Genomic DNA, 16,605 nt, shown 5'->3' with positions numbered 1-16,605 from the left:
TATGCAGTGTTGGTTAGTGGAAAAAGTTAAGCGAGTGTAACTTTATATTCGACTTCCAACAGGCCTCAGATGGATCTGCAGCAGGAGAAATACCTTAATTCTTCAGGGGGATTGCTGCTTCAGTTAACCAAGGGAAAAATAAGATGCTGCACTGTTCAGGGTAGGGTTTATGAGGTTGAAACAGCATTTGCTGGCTTCAGTGGTCTTAATTCATGTGCACTCTGGTGGATTTGGGTTTGTTCTATAGCTTTGTTCAGTCTGCTCTATAACCTTCAAGTATTAAGACCTGTAGACTTGAGTGAGGAGTTGTCAGCTGCACAATGAATGTTGCTTGATAAACAGCAGCTTTGTGTGCATCAGCACAGTCTGTCTTTTATGAATACATGTATAGTGAAGGAGCATCCCATCAATTACATGATTGCTGAGGGAGAGATGAGTTAAGTTTGTCTTTACTACTTCAGTACCTGAATCTTTCTGACCTGTAAGGTCTTGGAAAGAAATGGAGGCAACCATTTCCCTGTGAGATCTTCTGGTGTTACTCTTGAGGGTTTTTATCTTTTCTGTAGTAGTGTCTCAGAGCAAGTGACCATGAGAATTTATGGGTTTTGCCAGTTCTCAAGTGTCATCTACCCCTTGCAGATTGCACTTGGGTCCCACCTCCCTTCCATTTCCCCCTTCTTCAACAGCTGTATTTCTGCCACCCATGTTCTGATTTCAGGGCATTGGTAATTATGGGCTGCAAAGTGACCATACTTCTTCAATAATAATTCTTTACTGTTCCCAAATGCCTGCAGGCAGCAGCCACAGCACTGCTGTGGGGCTGCGAACTCCTTTCACTATTTTACTATTGCTTTCATCAGTCACTGCAGCCTGGTACCTGCAGGGTTTAGGGCTGAGACATCCAATGCTCAGTACCATGTTGCAGAAAGTGGATTGAAATGTGGGAGGTGATGTGAAAAAACAGAGTAGAAAGATGTGAACTGGTGTGGGTTTGGGGAGGGAGGACTGGAGTGCTGGGCCACTAGAGGTCCCCCCCGGCTGGGTGCTGTGCCCTGGCTGGGTGCTGCAGCTCCACAACCTCAGCCTTTGGGAAACAATATGCGTTTCCCTGCCAAAATGAAGAAACCTGAAGCTCTGGCTGGTGCCTTAATGCACACACACAATGTTGGTGCTTTCTGATGTTTGGGTGCGTTAGTGGTCAACAAAGGCTCTTTAAATGCCAGTGTCTGCATAGGTTGCTAACATTTAAACTAAGTGTACTGCCAGTTCACAATAGTGCTGTGAGAGTAGGAAAAGCTGCTAAGTAAATAATTACGTGGTCCTGAACTTGGCATCCTCTTCTGCAAGTTACAGCATCTTTGGTCTGGTAAGTGCTGGAACGGTGTGGAATAAAAGACCACAGATAGCTGCAACTGCTGCCTTAACGCTTTCTCTCCTGTTACTACTACAAGGTGTTTTAAGATGCTTTGGTCTAACCAGAAACCACAAACCAAACCCCTCCAGTTTTGCTTTGAGAAAATGTGAATTTTCAGCCCTTAGTTGTGCAGCAAGAACCTGCAAAGTGTGGCTGAGGAGTCCAAAAGCTGAGCTCAGAAAAGTCCAATTTCAGCCAATTTCAAAGTCTGACTTTTTTAAACCAGAAAGCTTTAAAGGGCTGATTCTGCCAAGCAGCACTTCAGAATGGTGTTGGAGTTCTTCACCATTCCTTCCTGTGGCTGAATAAAAGTGAAGCCTTTTGTAATCAGCTCCATAGCGGGCAGCTGGTTCTTCTCACCTGTGCCTGCAGGTAATCTGTAGTTTATGTGCTGTATCTACATACTTGGCTTTTCTTACAGTTATATATTGCATGGGGTTTTTTTTCTATACCTCTTCTTCCTAGAAACACCAATAAGGAGGTTGTCCAAGGTGTAAAACTGTCTTATGGGAGTCTGAAACATCCACCAGCTGTTAAACAGAAGGAGGTTTTGGGTCAGTTTGTTGTTGCTTGGGAGCGAGGTGGGAATGACTGCTAGCAAGTCGCTACCCTAAAGCAGCTCTGGAAATTCCTGGTAATAGGAGCAGACGGGGTGAGTAAGGCGCAACCCGGCGAGGGCTGTGCTGCTTTTACTCCTTGTTGAAACTGCCCGCTTGAGCACCGCTGGGAGCAAACCCGCCCCAAGGCGCTGCCTCCCCAGCCGCGGGGGCTGCGAGAGGGTCCCCTCCTGGGGGTCCGGCCCCTGCACTCCGGTGCGCCTGGAGGGGACGGGACCGACTCGCCCCTTCCCAGGCTCTATTTTAAGCAGCCGCTTGCTTTCCCAGCCTCTTCTCCGCCTGGATCCCTGCCCGCGGCGGGGGGGACGTGTCTCTGCCCTCCTTCATAAAAGGGCCCCGAGGCGGAGGCCGGGCTCCGGGGTTATTTTTGGGAGCAGCTCCTGGGATCCGATGGCCTTGTTAGGGCAGCGCTGACCTTTCTCCCGGCGGGGGAGGAGAGCGGAGCGGAGCGGGGCGGGCGGCTGCGGCCGGGGCGGGGAGCGCGGCCGCCTCGGGACCCCCCCCCTCTCCGCCTCGGACCCCCCCTCCCCATCTCCGCCGCCGGGTTCGGGACCCCCCTTCTCTCCCTCTCTCCCTCCGCCGCCGCGGGGCTCGGCTCCGGGCTCGCCCCGTGCCGCGGCTCCAGGGCAGGTACCGGCGGGTTCGGCGGCCTCTCCTGGGGGGCTCGGCCCCGGCCCGCCCCTCTCCTCTCCCCTCCCTCCAATTTCTCCTTCCTCCCGTTCCCCGGCCCCTCGGTGAGCGGCCGGTCCCGCTGCCCATCCCGGCTCGGTGGGGATGCTGCAGCCGCCCTCCCACCCCGGAGCGCTGCCCGGCGGCGCGGCCCCGAGGGCACCATGAGCGGCGGCAGGTTTGATTTCGATGATGGAGGCGCCTATTGCGGGGGCTGGGAAGGGGGCAAAGCCCACGGGCACGGCATCTGCACTGGCCCCAAGGGCCAGGGCGAGTACTCGGGCTCCTGGAACTACGGCTTCGAGGTGGTGGGCATATACACGTGGCCGAGTGGCAACACCTACGAAGGCTACTGGTCCCAAGGCAAGAGGCATGGCCTAGGAATCGAGACCAAAGGACGGTGGGTTTACAGAGGAGAGTGGACCCATGGCTGTAAGGGACGGTACGGCGCGAGGCAGAGCATGAGCAGTGGAGCCAAGTATGAAGGTACCTGGAATAATGGCCTGCAGGATGGCTACGGCACCGAGACATACGCTGATGGAGGTAAGGATGGTTCTGGAGGGGCTGCGAGGATGATGTCTTATACCCAGCCTGCCATGGCAGAGCTCACGTTGTCCTTGCTTAAGGGGTGACCTGACCTATCCCCACTAGTGAGATCCAGGCGGGCATAGTGGTCTGCAATGACCCGTTTGGGTGCTTCAGGGCTTGGGGCACAACCACCTGGCAAATGTGTGTGTGTGCCCCAATGTTCACAGTCGGGCACAGCTCGCTGCCAGCAAACACAACGAGGGAGCAGCGGGAGCATTGCCCCTCCATCCCTCCCTTGGGAGCTGCTCTCAAGTGTCTGTATCAATCATTGACACCAACCAACTTGATTTCTGTAGTCTGCGACTCCCAGTTCCCCAGGGACTGGTTCTTGCAGTTCATCACTGAACTAAACCAGATCCTCCTCACTGGTGCGTGACCGCTGCGAGCCGTTCGCCTTCTCACTGGGCAGTGAGTTGTGAATGCTTTCACATTGGCTATAAGCCACCCATGTCCCATCATAGCACACTTTGCCTATGCATTAAGTACTGCTTGCATGCCTCTGACGGGCTGCCTGGACATCTGCTTTGCCGAGCCGTTTTGGTTGAGTTCATCCGAGCTGTTTAGAATACGTAGTCACACGCCTTTCCCTAAAATAAATCCCTTCAATTACTTGGAAGCTCTCAACTGCTGCTAGTACGCAAAGGCACCGCGTAGTCAGATATTTGTTGTGCTCTGTAAATGCTCAGTCTAATTGTGTTCACCCATTAGTGCCAATTTTGGGGTTAGAAACATCGCAGGAATCTCTGTGCAAGTGATTCTGAAGCTCTTCAGTCCTGTAATGTTCCAGGCTGCCATATTTAGGATAGCTAAATAGAGAAACCAATTTCAAAGAAATACTCTTCAAAAAATGGATCAGAATTGCACCTATATTTATTTAGGAGAGGCAGTTGAGTTAGTTTGTGAAGAAAAACAACAGTAATGGTATAAATCTTCACAATGAAAAGCATCAGATTTATACTCATTAGAAAAATGGACTAATTCAAGACTGGCTGTCAGTTTTATGCTTCTACATAAACATTTCTCAGTTAGTTGCTTGGGTACATGGCTAACTTAAAGGCTAGGAATGTAGTCTTGAAGTTGATTCCTTTTCTTGGTGTCCTTGGAGGTTTTAGGTACAGACACGAACTGATGCATCCCTCCAGCTCTTTAAAGTCTCTCCCATCTCTGAACCATGGCACAGTTAAACACTGAGCCGTGCAGGCTGCAGTGAGTTCAGGCTCACACAGCACTTGTGTGCTGTAGAACCTCCACGTGTTGCCATGAGACATGTAGGTTAGGTATAAATTGTGCTCTGATGAGTTATGAGCAGCGATCAGGTAACCGATCAGTCAGCAGCGGCTGCCACTGGGACTCATCCTGGAGGTGTCAAGGTCTCCTATGAATTTGCATGGCTGCTTCCTCACTGCTTCCTAAAATGCTCATTCTTCTAAGGGCACAGGGCTGCTGAAGTTAAGTTGATGTTGTGGGGGAGAATTTTGAGAGGCAAAACTTAATGTAGGAATTTGAATTGGTTTAGGTCCTGGACTGAAAGCAAGGGGCAGAACAGAGGGAAAGATGAGTCAAGATCTCCTCCTATAGGGACATAGAATATGCTGCTTTTGTCAGCACTGTGCTCTCCGAGGTGCTGTCCTGCACGCAGGAACATGCCATCTGCATGACCCCTGCTGCCACCTGAGGTTGGCAGTTCAGCCCTGGGCAGTGAAGATGTTCCCTGCCAAAGCCCCACTGAGCTGAGCCCCCTGGGGCCCAGCCAGACCTGGCTGTGCTGTGGTGCCCAGTGCCTGCTCCTTGGCTCTGCTGTCATGTCCTGGCTGTTCGTTCAACACGTGAGCTTCTCTGACGCTATGGGAACGTGCAGAAGCTCCATCCAAAGCCAAGGTGAGGATCATCAGCCAGCATCACGTGTGTGGGACGGGGATGGAATGATCATACCGACCCGTAGGACCCACTCCTCTCTTATCAACTCACCTGTGCACAGAAACCATCTGCACAATCAGATGTGGGCAGGCTGCTGATTAGACCTGTTAATATTTGAATTTGGATTGCCAAGATACACATCTGGAAAGCCTTTGGAAACGTGCTGTCCCTTGAGTAGGGGATGTGATTCCCAAGCCCCCTGGACACCAGCCACATGAGGAAGAGGGCTCTGGGAACGTGCAGCTCTTGCCAGATCTTTAGAAGCTTTAGGTCATGGTCAGGGTGCTTGTGAATTTCAGGGAGATGTAGTTTTAAATGTTCTAATGTTTTAAAATAGACTTTGAATTGACTTTTTATATAGACATACATCTATAAACGTCCATAAAAACTTTATACTTCAAAATACACTTAAAATACTCTTCTAGGGTTGTCTGTGATCTGTGCCTTGTGGCTGGCTGAGGTTGGTGGCTGCGTAAAGCCCAGATCTGGAGTGAAGCTTCTTGAAATCCTGCTAGGTTTTTGGTGTCTAATAAGACACAGGCTCATGGTATGGTTCAGCCCAGGCACTGCAAGGAGCATTCACTTTTTCTTTCCACTACCAAATGTCCATTTCTGTGAAAGCTATGGGACACTGATGGCTTAAAGAGCTCATCTTCAGTAATGTTGTTGAGATCATCTATGGGGTTCAGAGCTTCTGGTGTGGCCAGGCAGAGACAGTAACAGTCTGATATACTGCCTTGGGTATCCAAGCTGGATACACGTGTCTGGTGCTGTCACCAGGAAAGAGCTCAGAGCCCGTTACAGGGGCAGGATGCACCAGTTAAAGTGAACAGTGATTGGGTTGTGGAAGGCATGCCATGAAGGAACTCCTGATTTTGAGACATAAGCTACAGTAAACACCTAGTTATTTATTTGGCTTCCACCTCTAGGTATTGTCTGCTGTAAGGAAGGCCTCATTTTTTGGTTACTTTTGTGCTTTTGACACCAAGTGCTTGATCCAGTCAAGTCTTACTGCAGAAGAAAATCTCACTGCTAATGCAAAAGCGTGCTGTGTACCAGGGTCTGGCCCAAAGCTGGGCTTTGCTGCACAAATAACTATTTATATAGATCTATACTGGGGGGGGGGGGGGGGTATCTCACAATCAAAGCAGCTTAAAACAACTTATTTTTGATGCTGCAAATTGGTTTCTAGGACACTAAGAGAAAGCAGTGTCAGTGAGGGGAAACAATCAGACCATTCAGTGATCACGAGACCACAAGAAAGGGGAAAAGAAATGCAGAAATGTGCTTTACCAGGAGAAATGAAATGGGGTGACACGGAGCAGCACCAACTCCTTGGGGCAGGGAAGGCACAGTGGGAATGGGGCTAGGCTTTGGCAGAAGGAGCAGCATCCTTGGGACTGTGGTGGAAACAGGCATGGGGTCTGGGCAAGCAGTGGTGGTGCTGGTTTGTGTCTGCTGCTCTGCAGCAAAGCTCCTGCATGGCTGAATTGAACCCATGAATTAATGCTGTGAATTTTCTTACCCTCTCTGTTTTTTCTCCTGCCTTTCTTTTCCAACACAACCCCTCAGATAGTACTGTTGGCACCAAAAAACAGCACCGCGTTTTCACTGGCCTGTCTCACATGTGGTGCTGTGCATTGATTTAATGTCCCTGGCCTTTTACACTGAGTTCTTCTAACACGTCTGTCATCACAAGATCTGGGTAACAGCAGAGGATCACAGGGCAGTGATACAATTTGTGCATTATTTATCTGGATGTTTGTATTATTTACATTCATTACTCATTATCTTGGAGCTTTGGGGTAGGCTGGGAAGGGGAGATGTGACACTGCCGACAGCGGGCTCTCACTGCTGGGTTAGGTGTGCACCCAGGGCTCAAGCTTTTGCCTTTGATTCAGCCTGGCACTGCCCATCCTGCTGCCAGGGCAAAGTGGAATTCATGTGCTTGTAGGTGAGGGCTGCAGGGATACCATTCTCATCAATCCCACCATTTAATCCTTCCCAATCCCATGAAGATACCCAGTCAGGTATCCCCATCCCCCACTTTGGTTGGGGATGGGCAGAGGTGATGAGCTGCATACCTGGGGGTTGCAGAGGAATCAGTGTGTTTTGTCATTATGACAAGCAAAAATGCAGGCAAAAAAGGATTACTGGGGTTACATGCCCCAGTAATTGCACCCTGATGGTGCAATCACCATGACAGTGATGCCCCACTGTCCTAGTAACTCAGGGAAGTGGGGCTCAGTCCCATTTCATCCTAGAGGTTTTCTTTCCCCACATCCACTGCTTTTGAAGTTATCTCAAGGTTTTTTAAATTCCTTATTAAGCACAGGACCCCAGAGCATGGCTGCCTGGCTGGCAGCTCTGCATCCTGCCTGCCCCCTTGCCCAGGCTGCTTTGGTATTCAAAGGGTGATGGTGGCTCAGGACATGCAGCCCCCATCAGCGACTGCCCCACAGTGCAGAGGGGTTTGCACAGCCCCATTCTCTCCTGAATGGGCTGCACTGGGACGTGCCGGGGAGCCAGGGCTTGGCTCTGCTCGATCCTTGCATGTCCCGACGCACGGCTGCCGGCGCCTCCAGCAGCTCTCAGCAGCCTCTGGCTCCGCTCCAGGGGTGGTTTATGGCTCTGCCCTGGCAGGAAGCCTCCGCCGGGCACTCAACGGCAGCATGAAGGGACACGGCAGTGCCTGCTCACCCCTGCGCTGGTCAGTGAGTTGATGCCCCCATTAAGCCTGGCAGGGTTGGCAGGTTTGGGCACACCAGGCACTGGAGGGATGATGTTTGTGCTGTAGGCACTGAAGTCAGGCAGCCGAGAGCTGAAGAATAGTGTCAGACCTTGTGCTGAGGGTAGGTACCTGTGCCCCTGACAAGTGGCACCTCCATCTCTGCTCCCTGTGGTCCTGCTGTGCCGTGTGGCTTTTCCAATGCAGGTGACCCTATTGGTGTTCAGGGGCACCAAGGGGACCAGGGACTTGCTGGAAGGCAGTGGCTGCTCCAACCTGGCCCCTTTAAACCTGCGAGGCTTCTCCAGAGCTCCTTTACCAGGGGTTATCATGGCAGCGCTATCGGCTGTGTGCAAGGCTGTCCATCCAGGAGGAGGTCTCCAATGTCACCCTGATCATGTGTCAGCCCTGCTCATGGGCTGGATGGCTGGGATGGAGCGCACACTTGGCCAGCACTCAGTGGGGAAGGACATGGGGCAGTACCAGGGTCTCCATAACCTCATTTCTTACGAAGATTTGTCACCATATTATGGAGGAGGCTTTGGGAGCACAGTGAGGATCATGCCATGTACCCGCACATCTCCAGCTATGGTCCTTCACTCCCCCCTCATGCCCAGACCCCCAGCCCACGCTGCCCATTCCCTAACAGAGCTTCAAGCTGTGCCAGGAGGCCAGGCCATGTCCCGTTGCTGTGGCAGACAGCTCCCCACAGCTGCCCGCAGCCTCCAGATGCTCTGCACTACTGGAACCCTTCCTTCTCTCAGTAGGGGACAGCAACTGCTTGCAGGGAGCCTGAGCTCCGTGTGCCGGGGGCAGGCAGGGGCTGGCGGGGGGCAGCAGCTGCTGCCCGCTCGGGCACTTCTTGTCTTTCCTGGCCCCCAGCGCTGTAAGTTAACACCCCACAGGCAGGTCCAGAGAGGATTTCAGCGAAACCTGAAGCTCGGGAGGAGAGATTATGCTGCAGAAGTGGCCTGGGACAGCGTAAAAGACGCACTCCCACCATCGCCAAAGAAGGAGCTGGATTTGCTCCCCGGGGAGCAGGGTCATCCCTGGTCTCAGTAACGGTGCCTAAAGTGGGGGAGATGAATGCCTTGAACATAGGTCACCCCTTTCTGTCTCAGCTGGGCCTCCCTGGGACCCCGGGGGTGCTGCTTGGTTCCTCCTGGTAGGTCAGTGCTTAATGAAACCAGGTTTAGGACAGATGCCTGGGAAAATGCCCTCAGTGTGGCTGGCCCCTCACTAGCATGAAGACTAAAGGAGTGGGGTGGCTTTTCCAGAGGTGTTCATGCCCCCCCCAGCACCCTCTGCCATGGGATGGGGGCAGTCGGTGGCCTCTGACGTGCAGGGTGTTGGTCTGGGGCAGAGTGGCCCATTCCAGGTTCTGTAACGGCAGGAGCAGAGCTGAATGCTGCTTTTGTTTGGGGTGGTTTGCTGGTTTCTGAAGCAACCACATCTACAGACCGAGGAGAGCCTGGCTTGGGAGATAGCTGATCCCATCCTACAGCTCTCAGCAGGGATGCCTGCAGTGCTGGTATGTGAGTGTGGTCGATGCTGTAGGTGACGGCTGCCCCATCAACCCCACAGGCCCTACCTGGGAGCTTTTCTTGCAGGAGGCTTTGAGGCTCTTGACCTCCTGGTGAGAAAAATCAGAGCAGTGGTCTCCAGCCCACTCTTACGGACCCTGCAATGTGCACACCTGGAAGGGGCAGTGTGCTTTCCCCAGTCCTTCCAGGTGTCACTTCCAAGGCCCTTAACAATGTCCCATACCTGAGGTGCAGCTCTGGCCATGGTGAGCATGATCCTCTCTATGTCCCCCATCATGGGACAGCATGTGTCCTCTTGAGCTGGGTCTGGAGGAGTGTGGTACTTTGAGGTAGAGCTGTAGGAGCCCCACACAGAGCTGCTCCACTCCCTCTCCTCCCTTTTTCACTCATCTCTTGTTTTGTGCAGTGTGGCACCAGCCTTGGTCTTGGGGCCACAGAGAAGCTGTATGTCAGGGCCAAGCAGATGCAGCTGCAGGTACCAGGGCAGCCCGTGCTATGGCTGGGTGCCCAACTCGGGGGTCTAGAGCAAGTCCTGGCAGCCTGTGAGAGACAAACTGCAGAACAGGCTGACAGGGACTGTCACCAAGCCAAGGAGAGCTGTGCCACCAGAGCTCGTGTGTCTGATGGGGCTGCTGACATCCTCCAATGCCACCCTCATGGGGCTGCCTCCTGCTCCCTGCTCTGGATGCAAATGCAAACCCCATCCGTTTACTGGATTTGGGTTGGCACCAGTGTCCCCTGGTAACCCAGCCCCTTTCCAATGAGCTCTTGTGTCCTCTGCCCTCTGCTCCCTGGGGACTGCTGCTTTTGCATGCGGGTGAGCACTGGTGGAGCTGGAGCTCCTCTCTTCAAGGGGCGATTGGTACCTCCACCCTAGCGCAACCCACCTTCCTCTGCCTGCTCACCCAGGAGCAAGCTGCCTTTTCACCCCATCCCTCTTCTCTCCCGCAGGCACATACCAGGGCCAGTTCACCAACGGCATGCGGCACGGCTACGGCGTGCGGCAGAGCGTGCCCTACGGCATGGCCTCGGTGGTGCGCTCCCCGCTGCGCACATCCCTGTCCTCCCTGCGCAGCGAGCACAGCAATGGCACCCTGCCGCAGCAGGACTCGCCTGCCGCCAACGCCGAGAGCCTGCCCCTCTCACCCACCATCACCCGCGGTGGCTTCGCCCTCAGCCTCTATGCAGAGGTGGAGGCTGGCAAGCCCAAGAAGGGGGGGCTCTTCCGCAGGGGCTCCTTGCTGGGGAAGCTGAAGAAGTCCGAGTCCAAGTCATCCCTGGCCAGCCAGAAGAGCCGAGTCAGCTTCCTCAAGAGCGAGAGCGGGATCAGCTCGGCCGCCAGCGATGCCACCTCCACCGTCAGCCTGGGTGAGGGTGCTGAAGGTGAGGAGTACTCCCCCTTTGAGTCCGACATCGATGCCACCACCACGGAGACCTACATGGGTGAGTGGAAGAACGACAAGCGCGCCGGCTTTGGTGTCAGTGAGCGCTCCAGCGGGCTCAAGTACGAGGGTGAGTGGCTGGATAACCTGCGGCACGGCTACGGCTGCACCACGCTGCCCAGCGGCAAGAAGGAGGAGGGCAAATACCGCCACAACGTCCTCGTCAAGGGCATGAAGAAGCGTGTGATACCCCTCAAGAGCGCCAAGATACGGCAGAAGGTGGACAGGAGCGTGGAGGGGGCTCAGAGGGCTGCGGCCATCGCCCGGCAGAAGTCAGAGATTGCAGCGTCCAGGTGAGTGCTTGGGGCTCCAGCATGCAGGTCCCTTTGGTGATGGTGGTCTCCATCCCATGTGTCTCTGGAGCTGTGCTGTGTGCTTCCTTGGTCCATGACTCAAATGGGCTCTCTGCAGTTCCTGTTTAATTCTTTGTGCTGAATGCTGTCAGAGCGGGGCTGTGGGACCTTATGGCAGTGCAGTAATGTTCAGGACATGTCCCTTGTGCTCTTTCTCACCCCTTCTCTTGTCCTCCTACAACCTTGGTCCATGGGGGAGCTGCTGGACAGCAGGAACTGGCCCCAGTGCTCAGCAGGATGGAGAGCATGAGCTGACGGGATGGGAGCACCCCGGTGCTGTGCCAGGCTGCTGGAGCCACTGGGTCATTGATGGGTCAGGATGAGAAATAGTGGGGTTTGACTGTAGTAAATCCAAGAGCTCATGAGCAGCAAACGAGACATGTTCCAGTTTGTTAATCAGGTCTGCAGCAGGACATGGTTCGGCCTGGGTGCTGAACCTGGTGTGACTTTGGGGGTAGTTTATGGGATGCATTAGGGTTGTTGCTTAATTTTAGTGGCTTGATATAATGGACTTTCTGGGGTGAGCACTGCTGTGCTGGGGTGCTGCGGACTGGGAGGTAGTGCTTTAGGGAAGGAGGAAGCAGGGAGGGCTCAGCTGGTTATGTCTTCTCATGTGCTCCCAGTTTGTCCTGGCCAGACCTCAGGGGTGGGAAGGGGGCTGTGGATGCGTGCCTTGGATGTGTGCCGCAGGGATGTGCGAGGGAGGAGCGTGCAAGGGCTGCTGTAAGCACATGGCAGTGTCCTGTTGCACCAGTGTCCCTCGCACTGACAGACATGTAGGCACTGACAGGCACCACGTTGCCCCTACACTGCCTGGAATGTTGGGACCAGACAGGTAGGTTCCACTCAGAATTAGCTATGTTAGAAACTAGTGAGAAAGAAAAGTGCTAATTGCTCTATCATTCCTCCCAGGATGGAGGAGGGAGAAGATAAGAGCGGCTCCATGCTCTGCCTCAGAAGGGCAGGGAAAATGCTCCTCCTGCTCTGCATCCATGCCTGTGTCTGAGCTGTGCTGGCAGCACGCTCCCCCTCCCACAGTGTTCCCACCAGTCTCGGAGCCAGCCTGGCAGAGACCAGAGTTGTAAGCAGGGTTGGAGCCTTAGTTCCTTTCCTCTTCCTCGGGGAAACATGGCTGTGACAGACCTTGAGGCTTCCCCTTGCCTCTCCATCAAAACCTCACCCTGTGCAGGCTTTGCTGGGCAGTGGCAGCAACCCCATGGCTGTCCTGCCTTGCTCCGATTGCTGTTTAATTACCAGTTACTTCATTATCAAGTGAGTAACACCGGTGGGTTGGGAGCCTGTTCCCAAACCCCATCCCTCCCCTTCAATAAACCGCGGCTTTACTCCCCAGCAGCCTTCTGCTCCGAAGTTTTGCAGGGACTGTGGTTGTTTGTTAGCAAAACCCATCTGCTTCAGTGGCCGGTGGAGAAAAGCACCAGGACTGCAAGTGCAACGCCATGCAGGGCCAGCTAGGATAAAAATAACAGCCTGGGGTGACGTGGGGCCCACTGCATCCTCCTGGCAGGGCCACCTCAGCCCAACACCAGCTTTGAGGAGCGCGGGAAAAGCGTGCGGCCGCGGCGCTGGGCGCCTGTAAATAAAGAGGCTGGAGCTGCAAAAGCTGATCCCCGAGAGCTCCAGGTTTACACAAGCCTCTTTTTATTATACACTATTTACACTTCGGATCAAAAGCGGCTCTGCAGTGTTTTCCATCGGGGCTGGAATGCGCCCGCTGTCCTGGCGGGGGACTGCATCCCTCCCCAGCCTGAAGGGGAATAATTTCCTATTAAGGAAACCTTGGAGCTGGAGGAAATAAGACGTTAAAGCCCGTTTCCTCCAGGGAGTCCTCCCCTAGCAGACCCTGCCATAGTGTGGTTGTTGTGGCAGGGAAGAGAACACTGCTTTCACCGCACGCAGTGCCATGCCCCTGGTCCAGCTCAGCTGCTGCAGGAGCAGAACTCAGGCTCCTCCATCCTGTAAATTACAACTCACCCTTTCCATCAGTGTTTATTCCTGATGGATGTTGCTCTGTGCATAACCACTCTCTCTACCTGCCCCCTTTCAAGGCTCATGCTCTCCTTCTTCCCCCTTTCAGCTCAGCTTCGGGGTCAAGAGTAAATAGAGGTAATTTTGCCTCTAAAAGGTCCTTAGGTTAAACCCCAGCTCTGCCACGACTTTCTCCTTGGCTTTGAACCTTGCTTCAGTTTCCACACCCAGGGCAGAGAGTAATTGCAGACAGGTTGTGAAAATCGATTATTATGGTTTATAGAAGGGCTGTGCTATCATTAGCATTGCCCGAGCTCGTAACTGCGAGGTGGGGTTTTCTAGATGGAGCATTGACATTTCTCCTCAGATGGCGGTGTGTACCTTACCCAAAGAAATGTCTCTGAGAACACATGAATCCTTTTGGGGGAGAAGATGTGACTTATCTTTAGGTAAGATTATTGCTAGGAACTAATCGTCAGGACACAGCAGCCAGGCTGTGCAGCCCAACTCCCCCCACGTACCTGTGCTGTTGTAGGTGGATGTTTGAGATCCACAAAACCCCACCCACACCCCAAAAACACAAAACACCCCCAACCCCCCCAAACAAACCCACCCCCACCCCAAAACCCACCCCAACACACCCCCACCCCCACACCCCAAACACCCAAACACACAAACAACACCAACAGTTGCTCTTGGCACTCAGGGGAGCCCCTTGCAGAGTTAATGTACTGTAACATCCAGCCTTCCGCTGTCTGGGGGTGAAATGTCAGGAGGAGGCCAGATTTCACTCTTTTGCACCATAAAAGGCTCTTTAGGGATAGAAATCCTGAGGAAAACAAGCCCAAGTGCTGGAAGCTGCCTCGGCTGGTTGCACTGCAGGAATCCCAGGCACGTGCCTAAGCTCTGGGGGTGTGCAGGCAGGAGGCTCCCAGCAGCACTGATCATCCCCCTGACCAGGGATGATGCTCATCGTGGACAGCAAAGCTTCCTCATCCCATGCTCTGCTCTGAGGGTGTCTGAGGCACCAGGCTGCTTGGCAGCTCCTGGCCTGCTCTGTTTGGGCTTTCCAGCCAGCACTGTGGCAGTGCCAGCTATTACCCTGCTGCCTGTCTGCCCAGACAGCACTGCCCTGGCCTCCTCTGGTCCCTCCTGAATTCTCCTATTGGCAATCCATCTGCTTTCCCCATTGTGCAAGAGGCTGAGCACAGAGCTGGCTCTTGAGGGAACAGTGATTTTGTTGTTGTTGTTCCTTTTTTCATTATTTTACTGAAAACCATTGGGCATGGGGTCACCCTGTCCTGAACTGCCCATCCAGGTCAGCCAGATGCCCCCTCACCCCAGGAATAGCCTCTTGGTGCTGCTCAGATGTTAGGCAGAATCCCCAGGCATGTCTGTTGCCAGCATTGGGATCAGCTGGTGGGATGCAGCTCATGGAAGTTAAAGCCTGATGAATCCTCACCCAGACGGCAGCCACTTGGGAGAAAAGTCATCTTGGAATGCAGCATCTGCGGCCTCCCCCTTTGCCACCCTGTGCCCTGTTTGGGGCCTCCTATGGAGTGGGTGGGAAAGGTGGTGAGGTCCTGAGATCATCATTTCCATGTGCTGAAGTAGACAAGCTGCCTGGAGCACAGCGAGGAGGGGACAGCCACTGCTGAGCCATGAGCAAGGCACTTAAAAGCCCTCCTGAGGTGCGTAAAGGCTGCCCTGGAGTTTTCCGGGCACACAGGTTGGTGCCAAACAGGGTGCTCTGCACCCAGGGGTGCTGCTTGTGCGGTGTGTGCTTGCCTGTTGTATGGAGAGGATGGTCCCACTGGAAGCAGGAAGAAGGAGCATGGAAATGGTCAGCGTTCATCTCTTCCGAACAGATTAAAATGAAAAGCAAGAGAAGGGCAGGAGCGGCTGCAGGGGGATCTGATTCTTTGACTGCTGTATGCTCAGTTGCTGGGCAGCTCATACAGGGGATTTCCTTCTCTCTGGTGCTTTTGAGGGATAAAAATGAGTATAAATACTGCAGTGGGATCTGCTGTAGTCTGCCTCTGCACGCAGTTGTGCCTCCCTGTGACTTGGACCAAAATCAATGGAGGGACTTGGCCATGCATCCCACAAGGCATGGGTCTGGCCATGCTCTGAGGTCATTTGACAGGCATATACCCTGGTAATAATAACCTCAGATATATCTGCCAGATGTCCCAAGATCAATAGGAAAGCAAGATAAGAGAGGCAGTAGTGGCTGCTGTGCTTCACCTGCTTGTCTTCAGATGCCGGCCCTGAAAGCCCCTGTGCAGCTGGGTGTTTTGTACCTGGACAGTACAACTAAAAGTGAATACGTTCTGGATTCAGTTTATATTTTCACATAGTATCTACAGAGATCCTGCTATACTGCCGGTTGGATCGATATCTAAGGATTTCTAAGCTGCATTGTGAAACGGTCGGCACTGATTGCTGTTTCAGTAGGGTTTACTCATCGCAGTGAGCCTGGGCTGTGCGAGTGTTCACAACAGCGCAGCTTCCCCGGCAGCAACACACGCGCATCATTCCCAGAGTGAGCTGCTGCCTGGCTCTCTCTGGAGCCTAAGCTGGTTTTCTGTCCGCACCCACGCCTCTCCCTCCAAATAACAGCAGTGCTCCATGGCTCCCGGATCGCTTTCCAAACCTCCCCTGCCCAGCCGCATTCCCGGCAGCGCTGCCGCTGCCTCCCTGCGCGCAGCATTCCCAGCCTGCGTGGCCAGGCGGCAGCAAGCATCTCCTCGGGGAGCGGGCTCTGTGGTGCAAATGACGTCCTGAAATCGCTGGAGTCAGCAGAGCCTCCTGACTAAATAAGGGCAGGCAGAGCAGGGCTTTATCAGCGCGGCCCCGGCTCGACAGCTGAGCGCCGAGCCCCGTGGCAGCCCACGCCGCTGGAGCTCGGCTGCGCCTTCCACTCATAAGGGGCTTTATTTGGCACGGCTTTGCCCCAGCGAGCTCCTGCCCTTGTCCCCTGTGCTCTCGGGGGTTTATGGTGCCGGTGGGGAAGGTGGGCACCCAAAGTGATGTCCTCCTGATGCTTTGGGGTGTGTGTCCAGTGCAGAGCTGGGCTTATGGTGGCCTCGGGTGTCCTGGAGCTGATGGCACAGCTCAGCTGCAGAGTTCAAATGTGGGATTTCAAGTCTGTCAAATCAGACTCAGGGTTTGCTCTGAAAGAGTTTTAAGATTTGTTTACTTTAATACCCTTCACTTTCTGCTTTCCTCGGGGTTTTAGCCAGATTCACAGGCATTAAACCCATCAGGACTCCAGTGCCTTCCCAGACCTTTAGGCTGGAGGGCAGGATGCCCATGGTCACCCCACATGAAGCAGGCGGCAGCAG

At 53.9% G+C, this 16,605-nt stretch overlaps 1 protein-coding gene across 1 annotated transcript in view; it reads left to right on the top strand.

Annotated features, from left to right (window-relative positions):
- The first annotated feature begins 2,706 nt into the window (after positions 1-2,706).
- Positions 2,707-16,605, top strand: part of JPH2 (junctophilin 2) — a 30,570-nt gene continuing 16,671 nt past the window's right edge. Inside the window, exons 1-2 of the mRNA XM_061375427.1 lie at positions 2,707-3,243; positions 10,429-11,212. Coding sequence (XP_061231411.1) covers positions 2,865-3,243; positions 10,429-11,212 — 1,163 coding nt within the window. The 5' untranslated portion in view covers positions 2,707-2,864. The remainder of the gene's footprint in view (positions 3,244-10,428; positions 11,213-16,605) is intronic.

Source organism: Neopsephotus bourkii, unplaced genomic scaffold (assembly GCF_033783945.1).
Source record: "Neopsephotus bourkii isolate Nb327-2 ecotype Australia unplaced genomic scaffold, CSIRO-AGI_Nbou_v1 NB_1663, whole genome shotgun sequence".
Lineage (NCBI taxonomy): Eukaryota > Metazoa > Chordata > Aves > Psittaciformes > Psittacidae > Neopsephotus > Neopsephotus bourkii.
Note: the sequence above shows the minus strand (reverse complement) of the source record. Positions and strands in the feature narration are given on the sequence as shown.